The following is an 11,374-nucleotide window of genomic DNA, read 5'->3' as shown; positions in this document are numbered from 1 at the left end:
CGTAACATGTTGAAGATACCGTGAAAACAATTGGCATCGTTTAAAGAAGATCGATTAGTGTTGTTCGTTACGGGGCGTTTGTAATTCGTCGTTAGGCACGGATCATCACCCCCCCCCCCCCATCGCGCGTGCGGGAGGAGGGGCGGGGGCGTGAATGGTTGCGCCCCGCGCGTCACGTGGCTCGCGCTGGTGGGGCGGGCGAGTTATTTAATTATTTCTCGCTGCAGCAGCAACGACGACGACGGCGGCGGGGAGGCGGCGGCGGCTTGAGGGAGAAGTTTTTTTGTCCCCCGCCTCTCGCCTCGTACTTTTAACGGCGCCGTATTCCCCCTTTTACTTTAACCCAAGCAGGCAACCCCAACTCACACACACACCCAGCGTCATCGCCGCGTCTCGTCGTCCTCAGGCTCGCCGCCGTTCACTTCCCGCGGAGGAGGGGGCGAGAGTCGACGAGTGGACGCCGATCCCGATCGCCGCTCCGCTTCAAATTAACACATTTTTATTTTCTTTTAAACCGGTCGGCGTCGGCGGCGCCCCGTTGTTTGACAATGTCCACGCCCGCCAGAAGGCGTCTCATGCGCGATTTCAAGAGGTGAGCACAGCGGGCAAGAGAGAGAGGATGATGATGAGGGAGGGAGAAGATGGCGGCCGACACGGGAGATTTCTCGCTGCTGCCACCAACCACCACCACTACTACTACACACAACACCACCACTACTATACACACTACTACACACAACCACTACTACTACACACTACTACACACAACACCACTACTACACACTACTATACACAACACCACTTCTACACACACTACTACACACACTACTATACACAACCACTACTACTACACACTACTACACACAACACCACTACTACTACACACAACCACTACTACACAACCACTAATACACACTACTACACACAACACCACTACTACACACAACCACTACTACACACAACCACCACTACTACACACAACCACCACTACTACACACACAACCACTACTACACACACCACCACTACTACACACACCACCACTACTACACACACCACCACTACTACACACACAACCACCACTACTACAATACAACCACCACTACTATACAACCACCACTACTACACACACCACTACTATACACCACCACTACTACACACAACTACTATACACAACCACTACTACACACACAACCACTACTACACACACAACCACTACTACGCACAACCACCACTACTACACACAACCACTACTACTACACACAACCACTACTACTACACAACCACTACTACTACACACAACCACTACTACTACACACAACCACTACTACTACACACAACCACTACTACTACACACAACCACTACTACTACACACAACCACCACTACTACACACAACCACCACTACTACACACAACCACCACTACTACACACAACCACTACTACTACACACAACCACTACTACACACAACCACTACTACACACAACCACTACTACACACCACCACTACTACACACAACCACTACTACACACAACCACTACTACACACAACCACTACTACACACAACCACTACTACACACACCACAGCTACTACACACACCACCACTGCTACACAACCACTACTAAACACACAACCACTACTAGACACACAACCACTACTACACACACAACCACTACGACACACACAACCACTACTACACACCACCACTACTACACACATAACCACTACTACACACATAACCACTACTACACACACAACCACTACTACACACACAACCATTACTACACAAACACCACCACTACTACACACAACCACTACTGCACACACACAACCACTACTACACACACCACCACTACTACACACACAACCACTACTACACACACAACCATTACTACACACACCACCACTACTACACACACCACCACTACTACACACACCACCACTACTACACACACAACCACTACATACACCACTACTACACACACCACCACTACTACACACACTACCACTACACACAACCACTACTACACACACTACTACTACACACACTACTACTACCCACAACCACTACTACACACCACACTACCACTACTACTACACACCACACCACCACTACTACACACCACCACTACTACACACACAACTACTACTACACACACAACTACTACACACACAACTACTACACACACAACCACTACTACACACACAACCACTACTACACACACAATCACTACTACACACACTACTACTACACACACCACCACTACTACACAACCACTACTACACACACCACCACTACTACACACCACTACTACACACACTACTACTACTCACAACCACTACTACACACACAACCACTACTACACACACAACCACTACTACACACACAACCACTACTACACACACAACCACTACTACACACAACCACTACTACACACAGCTACTACTACACACAACCACTACTACTACACACACCACCACTTCTACACACACCACCACTACTACACACAACCACTACTACACACACAACCACTACTACACACACCACCACTACTACACACACACACCACTACTACACACACCACCACTACTACACACACCACTACACACACACCACGACACACACACACCACTACACACACCACCACTACTACACACACCACCACTACTACTACACACCACCACTACTACACAACCACCACTACTACACAACCACTACTACACACACCACCACTACTACTACTCACAACCACTACTACACACACAACCACCACTACTACACACACTACCACTACTACACACCACTACTACTACACACCACTACTACACACACACCACCACTACTACACACCACCACTACTACACACACCACCACTACTACACACACCACCACTACTACACACACAACCACTACTACACACAACCACTACTACACACAACCACTACTACACACACAACCACTACTACACACACAACCACTACTACACACACAACCACTACTACACACACAACCACTACTACACACACCACTACTACTACACACACCACTACTACTACACACACCACTACTACTACACACACCACTACTACTACACACACCACTACTACTACACACACAACCACTACTGCACACACCACCACTACTGCACACACCACCACTACTGCACACACCACCACTACTGCACACACAACCACTACTGCACACACACAACCACTACTGCACACACACAACCACTACTGCACACACACAACCACTACTGCACACACACAACCACTACTGCACACACACAACCACTACTGCACACACAACCACTACTACACACACAACCACTACTACACACACCACCACGCCACTGCTTTACGGAGGCGACACGCTGCGACGGGGACTTTGTGATGTGACATTCGGGGGCTGGTTTGCGGGGGGAGACGCGTGGGGGTACCGAAGCAGAGAAGGGCACCAGCGGAATGTTCACGTTCGTTCGTGTTTGACGCGTGGCAATGTGCAAGGTAGGAACGGCGACTACCTTGTGTTATGGTGTTACAGGGCTGCCCGCCCGCCACCACCCTACGTCCGCGTAAGCGATTATTGTGAGCAAAGTCGTCCTTGGGGTGTTGTCAGCAGGTACAGCAGCAGCTGGAGGGCGGCCTGCGATGGTCTTGGCAGCAGGAGGGGAGTGCTGCCCTCGGGAGCTTCTGGCAGAGGGCACCAAATGGTTTTTTTGTATTTGACGCGTGGCCATGGGATAAGTCACGAAAAACATAGGGCCTAGATCCGTGTAATCGATCAAAGCCAGACTTTGCCTAGTTGATTACACGAGATGAGTCGTGGTGATTGGCACTAGGGGTGCGGCGTGACCTGTGACAAGACAACCTCGTGGTTATTTTTGAGATGTCTCTTTAACAGAAACATATTCTGCGGCAGTGATTACGATCTATGAAATGTAGAATTCAAATGGTAGTTTTAAAGTCACTTAGAGCTTGCTAGAATATCAGGAAGCACTATTATACGAGTGATGATTGTTATGACTTCTGTGCAAGGCTTTATGCAGAAAATAACTAGTATACATTTCAGTTTCCTAGGTGTCCTAAATAGTAATACACGGTAAAGACAACTATTACTATTTAAACCATGTGCTTAAACCCATGAATAGTCATGGTTGTAATTAAAAGGAGCGGTTGCTTAGGACTCGTGACAGGCACCGAATGCCTATATTTGAGATGTAACCACAGCGTAAACACGTACATAATATCCATATACATGACACAATTACACTTGCTAATGCATTCTAATTTTACACAAACACGTGCTAGAAGAATCATACATGTTATGATGAGGGCGGTCTCAAAACTTGAAGTAGAGTACATTAACTTTAATAATTGGCATGGGGCTCTGACACTAATATAAACAAATGTACTTGTCTTAAACTGTATTAAACCTACTGTTGTACTATTACACCGCATACCTCTGTAACGAGAGGTGATATCACAGGAGATGCTTGGGTCAGAGGGCACCAAATGTTAATCTTTAAAATGTATTTTCGGAATTTGCATTTTACATTGCAAAACTATCATTGCTAAAGAACAAAAACCCACTTTTGTAATAGTTTCAGCAGCGACTACTAAAACATTTCTAATTCTATAACGAGGTAATGCAAAAAAAATCACAATGAGGCCTTGCCATAAACACTAATGTTGCAATGATATACATTACAATGTTCATTATACCTTTGTAACCATAATTATAACTTAGTTACACATACAGACACTGTAATACTAAGGGGCTATGAGGACATTTAATTGGGGATATTACTATTTCACACAAGCCCATGAGAAAAGCATGAATGTGACAATGATATCAATGTTATAAGTATACCAATAGTTATTACACAACCACTGTATAATCACATGTTTCGGTGGTTCTGTCTATTGACTTGCTCCCGTCTTTGGAATGTGGAATTTCCCATACTAGTTAATGGCTTACACAGGAGATGAGCAGCATCGTATGCTCATTTTCGGTAACTACTGGCATTTAATTGTGAAGGGGACACGGCAGTGCTAGAGGAAAGGGCAGTGACATTGTTTTTAATTGAGGCCATAATATAAACGCTTGTATAATAAATAACAGTTTGCATTAAAACATTCATTATACCATTTAATGCACTGTTACAACTAATCCAAACATCTAAGGAGCCTCTGAGGACTTGAGGCAGTAGGCACCAGTTTTAATAGGAGCAATGCCTGACAAATACCAACATTACAATAACTACTAATATTCTTAAATCATTTACGCCTATGAAAACACCTTTCCATCAGAAATCAATACAACTCATGAAAATAGGCTCTGAGGGCTTGAGACACCAACATTAATATTTGATATGAGTCCATGACAATGCTAATATTACAATCAATCCTCGCGCCGCTCCAATACACCCCACCATTGTAAAGGTTATGATCTACCATCGCACCAGCACTTGCTGTGGCACCAGCAACTTCCATAATAAGAGTTGTGCTTAGAGGGGGCTCCGATAACTTGTAACAGAGGACTGAAGTTAATATTAGGGATGAGTCAACGGCTGGATGGCCCAAGGGACTGATATCTTGGCATTACAGCACGAAGTTGGCACCGCTGACATCCATGGTATGAACGCAGGTATTGGCCGTTCGCGATTAAACTGTGTTTGCACACAAAGTTAATGGACCGCAGAATCTACAAATGACGGCACACAAGAAACATTGAATTTAGTCTTACACATTAATTGACAAATTTCTAGCTGAGAAAAAAAAGTCCGTTTGTGTGGTGGACATTTTTTTTCAGCCAGGATAAAAGATGTCAATGTGAGTGACATCAACATTATTTTTGTGACTGTTTTGGGAATATGTTATACCAACAGGTGCACCGTTCTCTGCAAGAGTTCCAAATGGAGATATGATGCCATGATGTTCGTGACTTGATAGTCCAATTTGAATATAATTTGCAGAAAAAGCCTAAAAGAAAGATTATATATGCAGCCATGACACAACTCTAATTATTGTTACTGCAGTTATGATGAATACACCATAATAAACACTGTTGGAGCATAGCATTACATCAGCAAAAGTTTACGATACATCAGAAACATTTGCCCTCCTGAAAAAGAGTCTTGAGTCTCCGTGAGGCATTCCTTAGTAAACAAAGAATAATACCACAACCTTAGATGCGTTTAATTTCATCGAGTATAATTTCTGGCATGACGGTTTCATTGCTATTGGTAGGTCTTGTTCCTTGTTTATGTATCTTGTACGTTATCTGATCATTACAATTAATGTCATATCATTTATTGGCAATTGTCATGGGTTTTTTTCATTCGTTATTTCTTTTGTGGCTTAAAGCGAATTCTACCATTGTTTTTTTTTAAGGATTGTAATGTTATTTGGAAATCGTTTTGATTATACTGTACATTGTGCAACTTCAAAAACAATGGAAACCCAGGAAGTTGCAGTTGCAAAAACATACTGGCCGTTGTTGGCTACTGACCTTGCATGACTTGAGTCAATATGTTTGCAGTGACCCCAGCAATCCTCCCTTCAGTCACCCCAACTGCTGAACTGGCTGTTTTCCGCACGTTGCTTTCTGCCCGTACGTACATTCTTCACGTGTTTTGAGCAGCGGCGGGACAGCGGCCGTGCTGGCGGGCAGCCTCATGTCAGCACAGCCCCGATTCTGTTGCAGCGCAGCAAGGCCGACGAATGCTTGAGCACCTCACCTGACACTTAGCTCGGCCACATTTCTAACAGCTCGCCGCTGCAAAACGTTTTCCTGAAACGTTCTTTTCTCCAGGCTTCAGGAAGACCCCCCGGCAGGCGTGAGCGGAGCACCGACAGAAAACAACATAATGGTCTGGAATGCGGTTATATTTGGGTGGGTAAATAGCACTCTCACTTTACGATGACACGCCTCTTACTCATACTATTTGGTGGTGATATCTGCAAATGGCAGTTGATGATAATGTATTTCTCATTCAGTTGTAAATTGGCATGAGTGATGCTTTTTTTACCCATTAGTTTTGTCGTGTCTTGTAAGCTCACAGCTAATTTAGCCAAACTTAATATCCAAATCACAAGCATTTTCATGGTTCTAAATAACGTAAACCTTCACTAATCTAAATGTTTAATAAAAGTGAATATCATATATGAATCATTTGGGCGACTTCCAAGGTGAAACCAAGTGCTACTATTAATAAACATGTAAATATGCATTATTGCCTTCGCATCCATTGATTTTTACATGCATTACGGATAGCGTTTCGGCTCGAACGTGTATCATTGCAGTAATTTTCTTCCTGTGTTGTTTTACAGGCCGGAAGGGACTCCTTTTGAAGATGGTGAGTGCCACAGAGTTAAATGCTTGCTTGGCACAAGAGGCCAAACAGGTTCTTTCTCTGGAGCGGATTGGTAGAATCGTGCAGCCGAAACACCGCGTGTGAGCTGCATATCAAGCGCTCGGCTCGTGTCCTGTAACCCGACCGTGTATCAGAGTGATGGGAGGGAGTAAAGCTAATATCTGGTCAATTGGTTAAGAGTGTCTTGTTTACCACTGCAGCATGCAGGTGATCGCACCATGAAAAAGAAAGAAAATTCGTTTTTACAAATTACTACAACAGACGGCACGCTACTGCAAAAATGTAAAAAAAAATCGCTTGTCTTTCAGGTACCTTCAAGCTGACGATTGAATTTACAGAGGAGTACCCAAACAAACCCCCAACAGTCAGATTTGTGTCAAAAATGTTTCATCCAAATGGTGAGCATGTGTATGACAATTGAAGTAAAATGTTTATCACGTTTGCCTTTTAATGGACACAATGCTTTTACACAAGGGACGTGCATTGTATTTAACTATTTCAGTTCCGATGTGCAATAATGCCGCTATATGTTGGTGTCTTTTGTACAGTTAGAATGTGCTATATTTAAATGAACGGTCTGTTTTGTCACAGTGTATGCAGATGGAAGCATATGTCTGGACATTCTTCAGAATCGCTGGAGCCCCACATATGATGTCTCTTCTATCCTCACATCTATTCAGGTCAGTAGTGAAAACCGTGTGTGATGTGCATACTTCAGGATTTGCATACGTCAGCATTTCTTTGTGACCTCTGTTTGACCTTGAGTCTTTATTACAGTGAAAGTGGTGATACAAAAAACTAAACCGGTGATATCTTTTCCTTTACCATTGTCAGCTACTTTTGAGTGGTCCATACCCAAACCAAAAATTGTAAATTCCCACTAAACCAGCACTTTTACCAAGACGGGCAAATTGATTGGCTCTTGGCGGCGTGTGCAGTCTGCTGCACCGCTGACGGTATCTTAACAGTGGTGGTCGGTGTCTCCTCTGCCGCTTTGCAGTCTCTACTAGATGAACCCAACCCAAACAGCCCCGCAAACAGCCAGGCTGCACAGTTGTACCAAGAAAACAAGCGCGAGTATGAGAAGAAGGTGTCGGCCATCGTGGAGCAGAGCTGGAAGGACTGCTGATGAGCGGCGAGGCGCGACCAGCTACGAGGGATGGTCGCTTGCGACATTTAAAGTTGCATTTCCGTATTACTCGACATTCAAAAAGAAAAATACGGTGACAGTCGCGTCCCTGTGTAGTCCACTAACTTGTATGCAAAGTATAGAAGTGCAAACTCTTCATAAGCCCATGCTATATTTAAACATAACAAAAAAAGCATAAACGTACAGTCAATACAAAAAAAAATCATTTTTCGTTATTTATGTAAACTGCCCTTTGGTGGGATTTCTGCCGTGCTCATTAACACAATCACTGTCAGCTGAAACATTTTGTTGAAAAAAAAATGTGGATTTGGCGTTCAAAAAAAGAAAGCAATGTGCAGCAGTTGTGTTCGCATCCGTGATTGCTCAGAAGGGACGAAGAATGTTGTCTGTTTGCTCAAAAGCCGCTGGTACTTGTTGGGATAAAAAAAAAACATTCTCTTTGTGATGTTTGATTTCTTATTCCTTTTGCACTTGTAATTAAACTGTACATATTTCGCCACAAAAATGTTTGCCCGTCTTCCTTTAAGGTATTGTCTTGTTACTTGATGTCACATGTGTGCGAGTATTTATAACCTTTAATGATATAGGGTGACAGTATTGTAGCACATTTAAAGATAGCTGTGAGGCTGTAATGAAAATATTGGCTCGTAAGGCATTGGCCTTGGTTGAAACACTGCTGGTATGAGGCCCCTCCCAAAGCCGTCCCTATTTCGTGGTCCTGCGATATAACAATTGATCGAGCGCCTGAGCAATTTCATCTCCACTGTGGAAGTCTTCTAGGGCGTGTTCGCTCCTTTGCCAACAGTCATTAGTCTCAATCACTCGTCATTCCTTATCACGACGTGGCCTTCCCAAGCCTGCCTGTAACGTCTCTTATACTTCCTCTTCAATCGTAGATTTCACCATGCTTTGTGCTCTTTTGCGCTTTTCCATTCGCCAATGCCCATATGCTCCATTTACCAAATAATTTGTCATAGGCAGGGGTTTGCAACCTTTCGAAGAAGAGCCATTTTTTTTGCCTTCGCCCGGAAAATATTTCGAGAGCCGCGTTGCGCGCAGGGCGCCTTGAACACAAACGTCGCAGGTTTACTGCAGCCAAAGAGCCCCGAAGGGCAACCAAAACCCCTGCATGCGACTGGAGCTGCAGGTTGCCGGCGCCTGGCTAGCGGTACTTGTAACACTACAAACTTTCCATTATATTCACGTTGCCATAAGTACGTCAACCTGCTCTTCTCTGCCACCTTAATCATTTTGATCCCCGTCTGCCTTAAGCTACACGGGCTAGACATGCTCGCGGGTCTCCGTTCAGTTTGTATTTCTCAAGCAAGTGTCGCTGTCTCTTGAGAGAACGGAGCACGATGCCGTCATTCTTGGGTTCAACCTGAATTAGCTTCATGCTGTAAAAGCCGCGGAATACGTGTTTCATAAGTTACGGATTCACGCAAGTGTTTTTGAACTATCTGACAATACGTCAAGTGGTGCTATTCCATGGCTGAAAGTCTGCACCACGTTAAGCAAATGTGACTCAATTAAAACGCAAGCACCAGGAGTAGGCCCATAAAATAATTGGCAGTAATTATACTGATGAATACGTGAGTTTTGTCGTCCATGGCTTCATTAGTCCCCTGTCCTTTATTGCCCCTGTCTCCAACATGCACAGCGTGGTGGTTTGTGCAGGGAGGGTCCTCGTTCAACAGTGGATTGAAAAAAAAGTGCCAGAAATTTACTGTTAAGTATTGCTGTGAAGAGGTGACTTTAATATGTTTAATCCAAACATGAACAAGTAAAAAAATATATATACATGCATAATAAAGGTTTTTGGGTTAGAGCGCGTTATAACGCAAAACCCAAAATCCTTTATTATGCAAAACCTTTATTATGAATATTGGTCGCGAAAGCCTACGTGTTAAACTATATATACATGGTTGCGCGTTATCACTTGGGCTTCCGAGGCACGGGTATTAAATGAGAGCTGCGACGATAAATAGGTTTTTATTTTCACTATTTACTTGTTTGTGGTAGATTAATCAGCCTCCCTTTAAAAGTCCTGCCTCTTGAAGGCAGGAACTCTTTCCCCCCCCAACAAACCCCACGTGACGCGAGAAATGACGCGGGTTGGCTGCCCCAAACTCCGCCCATTTACCTCCCATCCACGTGGGCGCAACGAAATTGCCCTTCGAACCCGATTCGATGAGCAATGAAACCGATAGTCGGCAGAGATAATCGATGACATCGACACAGTCCTGTAATTATATAACCCAACTAATCCGGTCAATATTCAATAACTGCCTAAAGCGTCTATGCAGGTGGTGGCGTGGTGCGTGAATGTGCACGTGGAGTGTTGTTGTCAAACCCATTACGCTCTGTCACGCAGGGATTCGTCAGGAGGTAGCGTGGCCGAGCGGTCTAAGGCGCTGGATTAAGGCTCCAGTCTCTTCGGAGGCGTGGGTTCAAATCCCACCGCTGCCAGTAACATTTTTTTTGGTGCTTGTTTGTTACAAATTAAATCGTTTTCATTTCGCACATTAATCGCGTCGGCTCAGTGATACAGTTCACATCTGACGTGTTTAATCCACAAATCCCGAGTTGTTTCGGGTTTGTTCTGATGCCACGCGGAGCTGGCGCAGCAGCAGCGCGGTGATTATCATCGTGCTGCGGCTCGCCCTGTCCACGGGGCGGCGCTGTTGGAATTCTCGGAGGGCTCTTCGCGGGCGGTGAACGTGTCTCCGATGCGGTCAAATTCCGCGCCTGGGGTCTTTCAAATAGAACACCGCAACTTGCTTGTCGCGCAGCTAGTCGCGTGACTGGCGTGGGTCAGGCAGCGGGTACCTTGGCCACCCCCTGGT

At 44.7% G+C, this 11,374-nt stretch overlaps 1 protein-coding gene and 1 non-coding gene across 2 annotated transcripts; both read left to right on the top strand.

The window, feature by feature from the left end:
* The first annotated feature begins 229 nt into the window (after positions 1-229).
* LOC116943542 (ubiquitin-conjugating enzyme E2 A) lies at positions 230-9,033 on the top strand. The gene is made up of 6 exons (XM_032956459.2): positions 230-592; positions 6,817-6,897; positions 7,335-7,360; positions 7,687-7,776; positions 7,970-8,058; positions 8,379-9,033. The coding sequence occupies exons 1-6, from the start codon at positions 549-551 to the stop codon at positions 8,505-8,507; spliced, it is 459 nt and encodes a 152-aa protein (XP_032812350.1). The 5' UTR covers positions 230-548; the 3' UTR covers positions 8,508-9,033.
* A 1,882-nt stretch (positions 9,034-10,915) lies between these two features.
* On the top strand, positions 10,916-10,997 carry TRNAL-AAG (transfer RNA leucine (anticodon AAG)). Its single transcript has one exon. It is a non-coding gene; the product is annotated as a tRNA-Leu (tRNA).
* The last annotated feature ends 377 nt before the right edge of the window (positions 10,998-11,374 follow it).

The sequence above is a fragment of the Petromyzon marinus genome, chromosome 18 (genome assembly GCF_048934315.1).
Source record: "Petromyzon marinus isolate PM22_M1 ecotype Great Lakes invasive population chromosome 18, UKy_Petmar_22M1.pri1.0, whole genome shotgun sequence".
NCBI classification, from domain to species: Eukaryota; Metazoa; Chordata; class Hyperoartia; order Petromyzontiformes; family Petromyzontidae; genus Petromyzon; species Petromyzon marinus.
This window is presented reverse-complemented; position numbering and strand designations above follow the sequence as displayed.